Here is a 13,599-nt window from a genome sequence, read left to right as displayed (position 1 = left end):
ACTATGCAAACCATTTTTATCAAAAGCAATTTTTCAACATTGGTGTGCTCCTAATACTTTTTCTATAATACTTCTAGTTAAAAACACTTACAACCACATGCTCATAAAGTTACAATACATAAGTCAACTGAACATTACATTGTTGGAAACACCAAACAGTTAATAAGTGTATTAGTCACACTGCTAATTTACGTTTCAGTTTGCACCCATTTCTTACAGGCATGGCATAAATTATGATCAAATAACTTAATATTCAGTTAATGTTCGCCAGGGTTTCCACACTACACTCACTGAGCACTTTATTAGATGCATCTATCTAAAAGATGTATATATGTGTACAAATCCAAACTGTAGCTCATCTGTTGCTACAAACAATTTATAAGCCCTTCTAAATTCTACTCTTCACTGGTCAGTTTCTGAGCACAGGACCACTGTGGCTGGATGTTATGTGTGTCGCAGACCATTATGAGCACAGCAGTGTCACTGAATCAGCAGGAGCATGGTAGTGGCTGTTGCACTGGCACAGCAGTCTTGCTGGCTTTTGTGCACGTCAATGTCACGGTCAGGTGGAGAATGCTGCGCCACCCAAAAACACCCAGCCAACATGGACTCTATGTTTGGAAATGAACCATTAATTAAGATTTAGAGGATGACTAGCACTTAAATAAATGAAATAAAAACATAGACAAACAAATAAATAAACAAACATTTCTAATAAACCAACTGGTAATTGTATACTGTAAACTGTTGAGTGGGTAGGGGGGAGGGTGCACTTTTTACTAGTTTTTATTGTCTCTGTCTCAGGGGTCTCAATGAACCAGATATTTTACTCCATGTCTCTAGTGACGACTTCTTACTATTAATACACTATTGAAACCTAGGAGCCTTAGCTTGCTTCAGCCAATGCTAGTAATGAATTGTCCATAAGGCTGGGAATACAAATGATGTCCTTTGCTCTGAAGACTGTAGATAGTGCGTAATACAAAAGTATGGAAATCAGGAAGCAACAATGATTGCTGATTATTACTAATAAGATCAAAGCATAATCCTCCTCTTTTGTCTGTGCATCTGCATATTTCACTGCTGGAATTTCAGTTTAGGATTAACCATTATAATTAACATGACAATAATCATTCATTAATTATCCCTAACTTTAACCTGAGTAATAAGTCACATTATTGGAGCTCTGTGGACAGCTTTACTGAACAGTCTCAGGATTCACACTGGAATTACACGTGCCTTAAATGAAACTGATCAGGCCTAATTTACATACCTTTACTTCTACTCTCATTAACTCTCTGTTGTTCATTTTTCAGAAAATTGGATGTGGCTCAATGTTGTTTCCATATAAACAAGCATAAAGAATAAACAAAAAGGTCCCACACATTTTGTGAACAAAGCTCTTAGTTCCTAATGAGACTCCAGTTTCACTGCAGATTGTACGCTTTGGCATACCAGGTAATTTTGATAATGCAAAACTCTTCCCACACTGGGTACAATGACAAAGGTCTCGTATCTTAGATCACTCTCAGTAATATACTATAAGTTATTTCCTGACATCACTCACTGTAATATATACTGATACTGAAATTATTTATTCACTGATTTGTCCACTGTCAACCAGCACATACACCAAGTCACTTCATGAAGTGTACTAACTCTATAGCTATTAGGTTTCCATACATTTTGCAGTGAATTACTAGCGGCATCATGAATGTCCTCTGATATCAGTGGACACACTGTACAAATGTCCTGTACCCAGTGTAATGTAAATGCACATATAAATTGTTTATGCAAACTATTATATAACATAAACCGATCTCAAAACTGACAAGACCTTGGTAAAACAATACATAACACCCAAATTATAATAAAGGATATAATATATTGGGTAAAGTGCAAAAATCCCATTGTATTAATTTATAAACAATTTCTGTTAAGAAGCCTTCTATGGCTTTTGCTCCAAAATGTTAAATATATCATTTTAAATGTATTGGAATAACTAAAATAACTAAAAGGTCTGCAAAAAATGTAAATAGTACACATGCTTGAAAAAAAAAATGCTTTGTTACTGTCCACCACTGACAATATAACAACAAAATCACTCATATATTTTTGCATAGCTTTCTATGGCTAGGTCAGTCAAGCAGTCAACACACAGGCATAACTCAAAATGGTTATGTTTTTGCGAATGTTGAAATGTTTGTCCTAAATGCAAAACTTTAGGTAAGTGAGCATTAATGTTTGGAAGTTACAAAATATTTTGAACCATGTTCACAGCAGCCTTCACATCCCAAGTCAGTCTTCCACTACTGCAGATGGTGGTACATGGAAAACAGACACAACATGAGCAAGGGTGACGAGAATAGTAGCAATGTGTAGGTTACCCACACATGTTGAGACATAGAGCACATACAAGCCACTGACACACACACACACACACACACACACAATCCCCAAATACCATGTATGGCACAAATAATTTATTCTACAAAATACATTCTTGCATTTTAAGATCCCAGAATATAAGGAGTGACCCACACAATAGGTCCAGATGACTGGGATCATTGTGTTGAATGTCTTCCAGTCTTTCAACTTTACTTTGTTAATTTGTAAACATCTGTCGAACAACAGGGCTCATAAATACAGGGCAGGGAATCCCTTTGTGAGTGTTTCCTTCAGTTAAGAGAAGCACTACTGCTGCCCTGCAGTCTGCTAAACAAACATCTCCTACAAGCAGGATAAATCACCTGTGACCGGGCGCTATTAAACCAACACAGGAGTGCAGGTTTACATGACTCTAATGGGCCCTAAGCCCATGCTTCAGATGTTCATTACCCTTAAAGCAGTGGGTTGGGCACTGGTAGCTCAGTGGTTTTCAACTTGTGATTGTAAGGGTGCCAGTTCAATCCCCTCCACTTCCAAGTTACCACTGTTGGGACCCTGAGCAAGACCCTTAACCCTCAATTGCTCAAAGTTGTACTCAGCCATGATTGTTAGTCGCTTTGGATAAAAGCATCAGCTAAATGCCATAAATGTAAATATTAAAGCAACAACATGTGGCTTTTAACAAAGCAGTGGATTCTAGAAACCCGTACAAGGTTCCACCGCTATCTCATGAACACTGGATATTAAGGATATTAACTAAGCATATTAACTAATATTAACATGTTTCTTGAGCTCTCAGAAACTAATACATTAAATAAACCTGAAAAAAGAAAATGGTGCCAAACCATATTTTTGAAGGCCTTTGACTTTTTTTTAATGCCAGTACATTTGGATTTAGATGTTGCTATACAAAACTGGTTGAAATTTTATGCAGAATAGGAAACCAGAGCAGAACTTAATGGTAAACACTATGCATTAGATATAAGATATAAAATGTTTTCCTGAACTAATATTGCAAAAACCTATAAAAAATGTTTTACCTCATTTAAAATAGTAAAATGTAATTGGTTTGGCTTTTTATTATGATTAATTTGAAACTAAAACACTTCATTTAATTAAGTATGGACCATACCACATGTCAGGGTGCTGAGCTACTGAAAGAAGTGAGAAATGAAAGATCACATTAGTAGATGATTAAAACCCCCACTGTGAGCCACCGTGAATGGGTAATGATTGCCTACATTAAAGTCACAAGATTTCATGCCACATGCTTGGTAAACATTTACTCTGTTTAGCATATCCAGGTTGCACCAAAGCTGTGCTTCACTTATTGTTTCAGAGAAACAATCTGACAAGCTGCTGCTTTAGGTATCAATCTCAGTCAGGCTAGTCAGATAAATAAGTTAGAAAATAGAATTATTTAATTCAGCAATTATGGTTCAAATGGACCTATTGTACTACATTCAAAGTAGTGTAGCATTTGTTTTGTTGGTATTTAAAATATGTTGGCTTTAAAAGTCTGTCTATTTGAAACAGAATTGTGCTGTGTGACTGAACACAGCAGTTTCTCACTTAGTGAAACACAAAAAAACAACAACAACAAAAAAAAAAACATCAAGGTTCACATCACATACACTGTGAGCCGAACCAAAGGTTTGCTGAACTAGAACGATTACATCACTAATTACAATCATGTAGGTTGTGTGTTGAACTATGACAGTATCGATGGCTATGTTACATCCCATACATCTTGCCACTGTGTTTGAGAAGACTCACATAAGCAAGCCGCCACTGAATAAGGTAATGCAACACACTATCGTATAGGCAACCCATTCCACTCAACAGCATGGGCTGGGCTGGATTGCTGACGAGAGGCTTATCAGCATTTTAACAACAGGTGTGAGCATACAACAGCAGGTGTGTCTAACTTGACCACTATTTACTGGAATTCCAAGACATATAAAACATTGCAGACAAATGACAACAAGGCATGCTGCATGTGGGATGTGTGCCTCTCTTCCTCCGGTCTTCTGTTCTGATTTAAATGTTTGGCATCCAAGCATTAAAGCTTAGCCAATACAAAGAATACGAGCTATTTTCGCATAGGTAACTTCTGAATCTGAACCATCACTTAGAAGTAAATTTCAAATAAGTGAGGCTTTGCAAATGCAGTGATCAAACAGAGTGAGGCTATCCAGCAGCATCTAGGACTATACAGAGTTCCTGTTCCTGTTTTCCTTAGAATTTGGTCATGTTTTGTTACTAATCCCTAAAAGGTTTATTTTACCTGTGTAACAAAACAACAATTTTATATATATGGGAAGCCAAATACTACTGCACAAGCTGCATACCCATCCTGCCACAAGACAGTTTCTGAGTTACAGGACATGTAGTAATATTGAACACCTCATAATAATCTCCAGCACATGACTCTGCCACATGGTCTGACACTCAACCTGTCAATCAGACCATCAGGAAAGATCCTGCTGTCTTTGCCAATGAGAATTTCTGTGTTGCCTCCAGATTATGGACAGCACATGACACATATAGGACTGACATCTGAAGTCCAATCTAAACAGTCTTTTTGTAGATCAGAATATATAACTAACCAAATGGGGAACAACAAGTGCAACTTCAGCAATAAACACTCACTGTCCCGCTTAAATTCTATTGAGTACTGTAATGTTTCTTAAACATTAAGTAAGAGTACCTTTATTCACTGCATCAAGATATATTCCACGCTCTCTCTTTTTCGCTTAGTGGGTCCTGTTGTTAAAGGGCCAGCGTCCACTAAGCCACTGAGTGGGCCAGCCTCTTGCGCCCCCCCTCACAGTGCAGGGTTGAGAAACTGCTGAATGTGCTTCTAAGGCAAGGAGCACTTCCCCTGTATGCAGCTAAAATGAGATCAATCCTGCATATTTTTGTCCCAGGATTTTCTCACACTGAAAAGGATACTGTACACGTACATTTACACCGATGTGGACACACCACAATTGCAACACTGCAATGCATTCAGTCATATTCAGCTCACAAAAGGCAAAAGTAAAAAAGCCTTCGCACAGCACTACGCTAAAAAAACAATATTCAGCTATCAGCTATTTTTGTAGTTGAAGTGGTAAAGACAAGTACCTGTCTGTATTGCGGCAAGCATTGTACCCCCATGGCGTAGCAAACTTGCGTCTGACAGTGACCACCTCTTGACCCTGATTTGCTTCGCAGCTGTACTTGCAGCAGTTGCCCATTTTTACAGACTCTCCACCTCTGAACCTGCCCCCAGCAGTGCTCAGCGCTCTCCTCCCTTCTCTTGCTCTGAGGCCACCCCACAGTGCCAGAACAGGACACTCGATCCTCTGACTCTGCACTCAGATGCCAATGCAGGAATCTGGGGGGTGGGGTGGGGGAATGGGGGTGTATAGTGCCTGCTCACAGGGGGGATGGAGCCACCACCTCCTGCTGTCCCGCAGCGTGACATTAGCCACCAACTTTATCCGCCTTTCAATCCCTTCCTTTGTGTCTCCATTTCCAGGCAGAGCTGAGTGCATCACAGCACAATACAGCTCACAGTTAGGGGTGGCCAATATGACAGTACGTTAGTGCTATCGCAATATATATGCTTTTCTTAGCATATTGCCAGTATCAGTCCTTCTATAAACACTGACCAAATTAATGTTTCATTAACCAACTAAAGAGATCCTGTAAACGACATACAGCAGTGTCTAAAATTGCTGTTAAAACTATTGCATCCTAACTAGTAGCTGTTGGATATATGTCCCATATACATATTTTCTTTATTCTAGCATTCTATTATTATCTACTATTATTCTATTATTATCTGTTTAACTCTTTTATTTATTCGATGTGATTTTTACATCTTCAATATTTTTTTTTTATTTTGGTAAAGACAGTGAATTTTTTACATATACATACATATAGCATTTTTTCCATAATGTACTACTACACTACTGATTTACTGGTACACCGCACCAGTGTTGAAGCAAACCTCTGAATAACTACATATTGTCACACATTATGAAAATGCTAAAATGACATTATGCTTTTAATACATCATCCACTTGCAGCATCAGTCAGTATTCACCATCAGCACCAGGCATGGAGTACTTAGAATGTTTCTGGATAACCACATAGACGACCATAAGTGTTCCAGTCATGTATATGCATGGAAAAGGACCACATATTCATCTTTGCTCAGCAGATTTTTCAGGCTTTCCAATACAGGGAAGAATAATGTGAGCATGTGTGTGGAGCATGTGGTATAATGCTTTCTTTGTGTCCCATTCTCACAGGTGGTAACAGCAAGAGGAAGCATACACAGAAATGTCTATAAAGGTCTGGATTTGGGGGCAAAATATTGTGCAAAAGATTGAGAAGGCGACAGCTATTGGTAGTGAGGTGAAGGGGACTCACTTTGAAACAGAACAAGGCTATTTACCATCCTTTGAGAATAAGAAATGCTGAATGGATGAAAGAAAATGAAGAGGGCAAGAAAACTCCCATAACAGTCTTATCTCTAAAGCAAGTAATCTTAGGGTTTGGACAGCTCTGACAGTAATAGATCAACTGTATTAGCAGGCCAAAACACAGCTAAAATAGCTGAAAAGCTAGTGACCTTACAGGCGATGGAAAAAGAAATATCTCATATTTATTTCAGCATGTGCTTGCCAAGTGTTCGTGTCTTGTTTGGCAGCATAACCCCAGGATAAAGGGAAATCAAGACTATTCTGACAGTGGGAAAAATCAGTTTAGCTTCAATCACAAGTTGAAGCTGCCATGTCCTGTAAAAGAAACACAAACCCCATAAATCTGCTGTATTGAGACACTCACTTGCACTTCATAAATGCTATTAAACACATGTGGCCTTGTAGGCTAAAAAACAAGAAAAATCCAGATTTCTTTCCCAGGATACTGATGTGTGTCCTGTTCTCAGGGTATATACTGTGAAAATAGAGACAAGTAATTACAAATTATTTTAATATTTGTGCTCAACACAATATCTAAAATTTAGATTGTATAAATGTTTTAATATGTGGAGTATAACAGCTCTGATTTACGAGGCCTTTATTATAGCATTCAGAAAAATGGGAACAAAGTCTCTTACACAGCTCTCATACTCCCTATATGGTAGCAATCAAGTAAAATCCAGCTACTGAGACTTTGCTTATGAAATGAAATGAACAGACAATAGTACTCAGTGGATTTCTCCCACTCACAGCCCACAGAGGCCAGGGCACGCATAAATATGCATGCAGCGCTCTTAGAAGTTAGCTGCAATGATTAAGATGCACTACTATCAAATACAGCATAATGTACATTTCAGATTATTTCATTCTCTCAGACTGGCTGTAACTGGCCTAGCTTTTGAACAGAGGGGTGGTGATGGTTGAGTGCTGTACTTGTGAGGAAACTGCTGACCGTATTAGTATAAAAATACTTTGTATTAAGCGTGCACAATTGATTGTTTGTTAATCTTTTTAAATTGTATGGTGAGAGTATCCTGACCAATGTCATGTTTTGATTAATCATGGCATTAACATGATCCAGCTAAGCAAAATAATACAGCACTATTGAGCCACAACACATCAGGGGCTCAGCAGTGGATATTAATATAGTGAAGACTCCTCATGTATTAAATGTAAACATGTATTACCTCTTTACTGATATACACTGCAGTCTAGGAATTTTGAAGAGTGACCAATTTTATTGTTATGGATCATATCTCCAGCACACGCATATGATCACAAAAAAAAAACAAACAAACAAACAAACATGATTTTTTAAATAAAATTGCTTTAGCCCTTTTTAAGCATAGCCATTTACCAAACCCTTTGTTGTAAAAAACAAAAAAAAACAAAAAAAACATTCTAGCCAGGTAGCCAAAGACCTTACAATATGCTGGGTAACTCTGGCAGACTTGTAATACAGCCATTTTTCTGTTCCACTTTTACTGTGCCCTTTTTGCCCTAATTCATCCCAATTCATGTTCAACATGATTCTAGTGAGGTGAACGACTGGGCCAGTGATGAACTATACACTTTCAGCCCTCACAAACTTCATGGTTGCTTTAGCAGCATGGCTGGGGTCACCGTCTTACTGCAAAGTGAAGCACCATCGGATGAGTCTGGAGATGTTTGAGTGGAACCAGGCAATTAAAATACTTCTGTTTACTTCTGATTTTATCTAGCTCCTGTTACTGCCAAACATGACCAGTAAAAACAAGTGAGCCAGTTTTGCTAACATGTGCACACCAGTATGTTTCACATATGGGATGGTATGCTTTATTCTCCACTTTCATAATATGCAAAATGAACAAAGCTAGTGGTCAATCAATATGCCTAATGCAAATGCTGATATTTAAAGAGCAGGGAGGCTGGTGGTCGATATAACATTGTTATTGTTGTTTTGTTTGTTTATCATCAATTATTATATCGTTTTATACAACCATTTAAAAATAATAACAAATGAGACACACATTTTCTGAACTTAAACGAACATTAATTTAACACTGTTACTGTCTGTATTTTCTACTTGCTTAAGTAGATCTGATCAGCGCACTATCTGAAGTGTACTTATTTAACATTTTTTAAAAATATATCAACTAAATAAAATATCCAGAGGAAATCAAAAATCTAAGCTTTGTTATAAACCTTCAGCCAATGCCAGGAAAACAATCTCAATTATTTCAAAATGGCATTTAATCTGCTGACTAATTAATCGGTTGACCACTATTTCAAGCCACTGAAAGAACAGATGTTGATATAAGTTATTAGCATAAACTTTCCAGTTGGAGTTTGTGCTGTTATTGTCCAAACCCCTTGCCAGGATGATGTCTAAAATGACTTTGAGCATTGTTGCTTAGTAACAGGATTGGATGTCAGTACCCTGGACAATCTGGACATCACCTAAGAGACTGCTGCTGCTAATTGCTACACTATCAAAAGTGGGTTGGGGTATATAATTAGTTCAAACCATTCTTCTGACTTCTAATGCTTGCTTCTCCTGTCAATGCATTAGAATGACCCACAAAGAGAGCTGTTGCCATTTAGAAGAAAACCTTAAACCTAATGGTGAGATAATGATTGTGTTAACAGAAACACTCCCAATCTAGGTGCTCACAGCAGAACACGGCCTGAAGTTGACCCAAAATTCAGACCATGCAAGGGGGTCCAAACAGTGAATCAGTGAGAGCTGCTCACAAAGCTCAAATCTCAGTAAAAATCCAATAAAAATCCATAAAGAGCAAAGAATCCATACATTGAACAAATTTCCTGACAGCACCAAGAAAACTATATATATCTGTCTTAGACTGAACAATTAAATACAGAGCCATGGTAGGAGTCTGTTTCAAGCACAAACTTGGTTTGTTTGTTTTTATCACACAACAAAGCTGCATTTGCTGCTTTCTTCCTTTGCAGTATTTGGCTTGGTTCCACAGTCAAATTGTACAGACATCATAGCAGGACCTGGGACAGCTGGAATTCCTGAAGACTAAAAATATGATACCTCAATTTACACTGCGGTTCAGTCTGACTATTACACAAAATCCTGAGTTTCTAATATTCCTCTAAACAAATCCACCTCATTCTTTAATCCTCTTTCAGCTACAATGAATTCTCTTCTGAAAGAGGAGGAACATCAGCAGCAGGAAGCACCTCACCTAGGAAGACGCTGCTCATTTCAAGGATATCCTCAAGCACTGCACACACAGTAAAAGGTTCACATGTACTTCTCTTTTTGTTGTCTCTCGCCATCTCTTTGTGTTCCCCTTTCTCACTCGCACTCTCCCTCAAACAGGCAATAAGACAAAGTTATTTAGAAATCATAAAGATTTCAGAAGTTTATCTTGCATCATCTGATTTCACAGAAAAGCAGATAAAATGTTTTCTATATCTTAAAATTCGAACTACACTAATGCACCACAAAATGTTCATTTCTGTATTCCCCAGTGAAGAAAACAATTCCCCTTTGATGCCAATTCTAGTTAATTATTAACTAAACCAGAGGATGACTCTGTGGTTTTCTTCCCTAGTGTTAGACAGTATACAGTTGAGTGGGTGAATTTATTATGACATTGGCGCAAATGAACCAATAGAGAGGTGTACAATATATCAACATTCCAGAACAGATCATTTATTTATTAATTGCAGTTTGCTCTGTTTCAAAGATTAATGTGGCCATCTACAATGTGATTCTGTTTCTTGGGATGTGCTTGCTGATTGAACAATGCCTTTCTCTCATTAAAACCACTTCTACCATACCTGACCTGCTTCTGTGGTTAGCGTTACATGACATAGCCAAGCAACATGTTTCCCCTTCTATTCTTCTCACTTGAGTTAACCATTGCCTAAGTTATTTTGCACATAAATGACCTTTGGACCAATATATTATTTCAGTTAGGCCTAAAGTATACCTACACTGATGTTGTCCACAATCATAATGAGTCAATGAATTTTTGCATTCATTTACTGTTACCAACAGTCAATTAGCAATTTAAGCTTTAAGCGTTGACAAAATGCAAATGACAGCACATTAGATCAATTCATTTAACCAATAATACATGATATGCATGCTTCTAGGACTAAACCTGTGTAACTATATGCTTTGTTTGTATCTTTGTATACTTGTATTTATATACATTAAATTTCATTTTTGATCTTGTTCAGGGCATGTTTGTAAATTAAGTATATGTCTCAAGCTGGTTTCCTTTTCATAAAAATTTGGATCATATGCATTGTTTAAAATGTAGATAATCACTGAAATTGTCTTAGTTTCTTTGTTATATTTTATTTAAGATACTACATAAAGTTAACTAATTTTTATCTTTGGATTTTCAGTAGAGACTTATTCAATTATTCAGCCACCACTTCTTTCTGAAAGCCAAAAGATCTCTCCCTCAAAGCTCACAAAACCAATCGCACAATATCAAAATTATAAAATAATTTACTACATTTAGTACAGTTGAAACTTCACTATAATTTACAGAGTGTATTTTCTTTTTCATCTAATTATTCTGTAATCAGTGATCTAAATCTAAAACCTTCAACAGTTTAATTGTCAACATCAAATCCTTAAACAGTACAAGTCATATCATGACCAAAGTGGTTGCAGCTCAGAATTCTCTCTCTCTGTGCGACTTGTCCAAAGAGCAGAATAGCCTGTCAGCCCAATGAAGCCAGTCAAGTCAGTCGAACAGGCACCAGCCAGCATAGAGTGCTTGCAACCAGATAAAGGATAAACAAGGCAATCACTTTTAGCACCACTGCACCCACATCTCTATTCACCTGCTCTAGTAGTGTTGACTCAAACAACTACCTTGTGTAACAGGATGTTTTTGTTTGACCAACAAGAGGAGCACGACTATTCAAAGTATAAACAATATCCTATGTATACCTTTATGTGAACAAGGTCTCCAGGACTATATATGGGAATAGCACTCCATTAACAATCTACATTTGGGTTAAAGAATACTTCCCACAGGTCTTCCTAAGCTATCTACACATAAACTGACTCTTTTAAGGCCAACACCTCTCTATTAAACAACTGGTCTATAGCACAGGGTTCAGTTAATGCCTCAAATAAAGGAAAAATTAAGATCCCAGGCCACCAAACAGACATTCCTGCAATATTTTTTGCTCATTTGTCCAAGGGATTTGAGCATTCTCTGTGATCTAAAGAAGATGAAAACCATCTGTGGTACACCAAGAGATGTAAGGTCTTAAAACACAGGAGCAAATACAAACACACACACACACACACAGAACTCAAAGTAAAGCAGCACAGTGCAATACGAGCATATAGTGTGTCCATAATAAACAACATTGATAGAATCTTTTATAAGAAAGTTGCACTGCAGGTGGAAAGACCCATCTATTCAATGCACAATTAGTAAATGTGCAATTCAAGTTATATGAATATTCTGGGTCTCATTTCATTCACATATTTATGAATAATCTAAGAGAAAACTTCACCTTCATGATGTACTGAAAGATGCACTGAAAACAAACCAATTGAAGACCAGATCACCAAACATTATTTACCATTTAGTACTGAATTAGTCAAACACCAAGTAGCCTATAAATGACCTTGATAGCAAGAATCATAAGCAACCTATAGATTACAAAATTATGAAACTGGAGTTTACATAGGCAAAATACATAGATTATATAAACACTGAAAATCGCGTGACGCTTGCATTGTAATAAACCTAAACGATGGAATCAAATGGGTGTGCACGCCACTGGAACAGAATTTAAAGTACTCTAGAATTAGCTTCTGTCAATGAGAGAAATCGTTTAGCCTACTCCATGTTCCATCTCTAATGACGAGCGAAACAATCTGACCCACAACTAGCCCTCCTATTAACGTTGAGGTAAGCCGTGTTGCGAAGAATAAGGTGACAGGCATCTCATATCGGAGATAGACCAGTGCAAGCCAAGTTCACTTACTCTATAAAGAAACTCGCTCCTTCCTTAGTGAAACCCTCCTCCCAGCCTTTTGGCAGATCTAGCGTAGGGGACAGAAAGGCGTACGTTAAAAAAAAACCCCAAAAAAAACCAAAAAAACTTTTGTTTCGTTATGCCTTACCTAAAGCCGACCAAGACGATACTAACGCTAAACTAGTTCGACAAAACACAATTACCAGACTTTTTCATTTGGACATACCTGAACGTATCATATGTCCAGAATTAACAGGCTCACCGGTCCGTGGGTGAAGCCAAGTAGTGGTGCGTTTTTCATCGCTGGCAGGAAAACAAACCACCTGTTAGCGATGTAAATGCCTCAAACATGTACACACGGAATATGGGCGATGTTTCCACTTTGAAGTGGACAACACATAGTCTACACTCACTCTATGAAAAACACCCTGCCATCTCGACACACCCCGTAGGTCCAATTTTCAGGTAAAGTGTCCCGCCGGAGCGGCGCCGCCATTATTCCAGCGGAAAGTGGTGGTTAGCGCGTATTCCCTCTCTATCCTCCTGGGAACAGTTTCACAGATAGACGCTTCAGAAGAAGGAAATTAAAGGGGAGGGTTACATTCGTCTCTCAGGTTGTCGCTCCGCCGACAGAAAATAAATCAGCACAAACCCTAACAGTCTCGGATCTGGACTGAATTCACACGCCTGACACTTTAAAATATTTTTAAGCAATTGAAACACATCATCCAAACAGTTGTGTATCGTAAACAAACAAACA

The 13,599-nt window shown here is 37.8% G+C and overlaps 1 protein-coding gene across 1 annotated transcript in view; it reads right to left on the bottom strand.

Annotated features, from left to right (window-relative positions):
- The window catches only part of plekha7a (pleckstrin homology domain containing, family A member 7a), a 74,180-nt gene extending 60,845 nt beyond the window's left edge, over positions 1 to 13,335 (bottom strand). Inside the window, exons 1-3 of the mRNA XM_027008779.2 lie at positions 13,253 to 13,335; positions 13,066 to 13,142; positions 12,849 to 12,906 (exon numbers count right to left, since the gene is read on the bottom strand). Coding sequence (XP_026864580.2) covers positions 12,849 to 12,906; positions 13,066 to 13,142; positions 13,253 to 13,335 — 218 coding nt within the window. The remainder of the gene's footprint in view (positions 1 to 12,848; positions 12,907 to 13,065; positions 13,143 to 13,252) is intronic.
- Positions 13,336 to 13,599: the final 264 nt, after the last annotated feature.

Source organism: Electrophorus electricus, chromosome 4 (genome assembly GCF_013358815.1).
Source record: "Electrophorus electricus isolate fEleEle1 chromosome 4, fEleEle1.pri, whole genome shotgun sequence".
Classification (NCBI taxonomy): Eukaryota; Metazoa; Chordata; class Actinopteri; order Gymnotiformes; family Gymnotidae; genus Electrophorus; species Electrophorus electricus.
The sequence above is the reverse complement of the archived record's forward strand: the minus strand, read 5'-3'. Positions and strand labels throughout refer to the sequence as shown.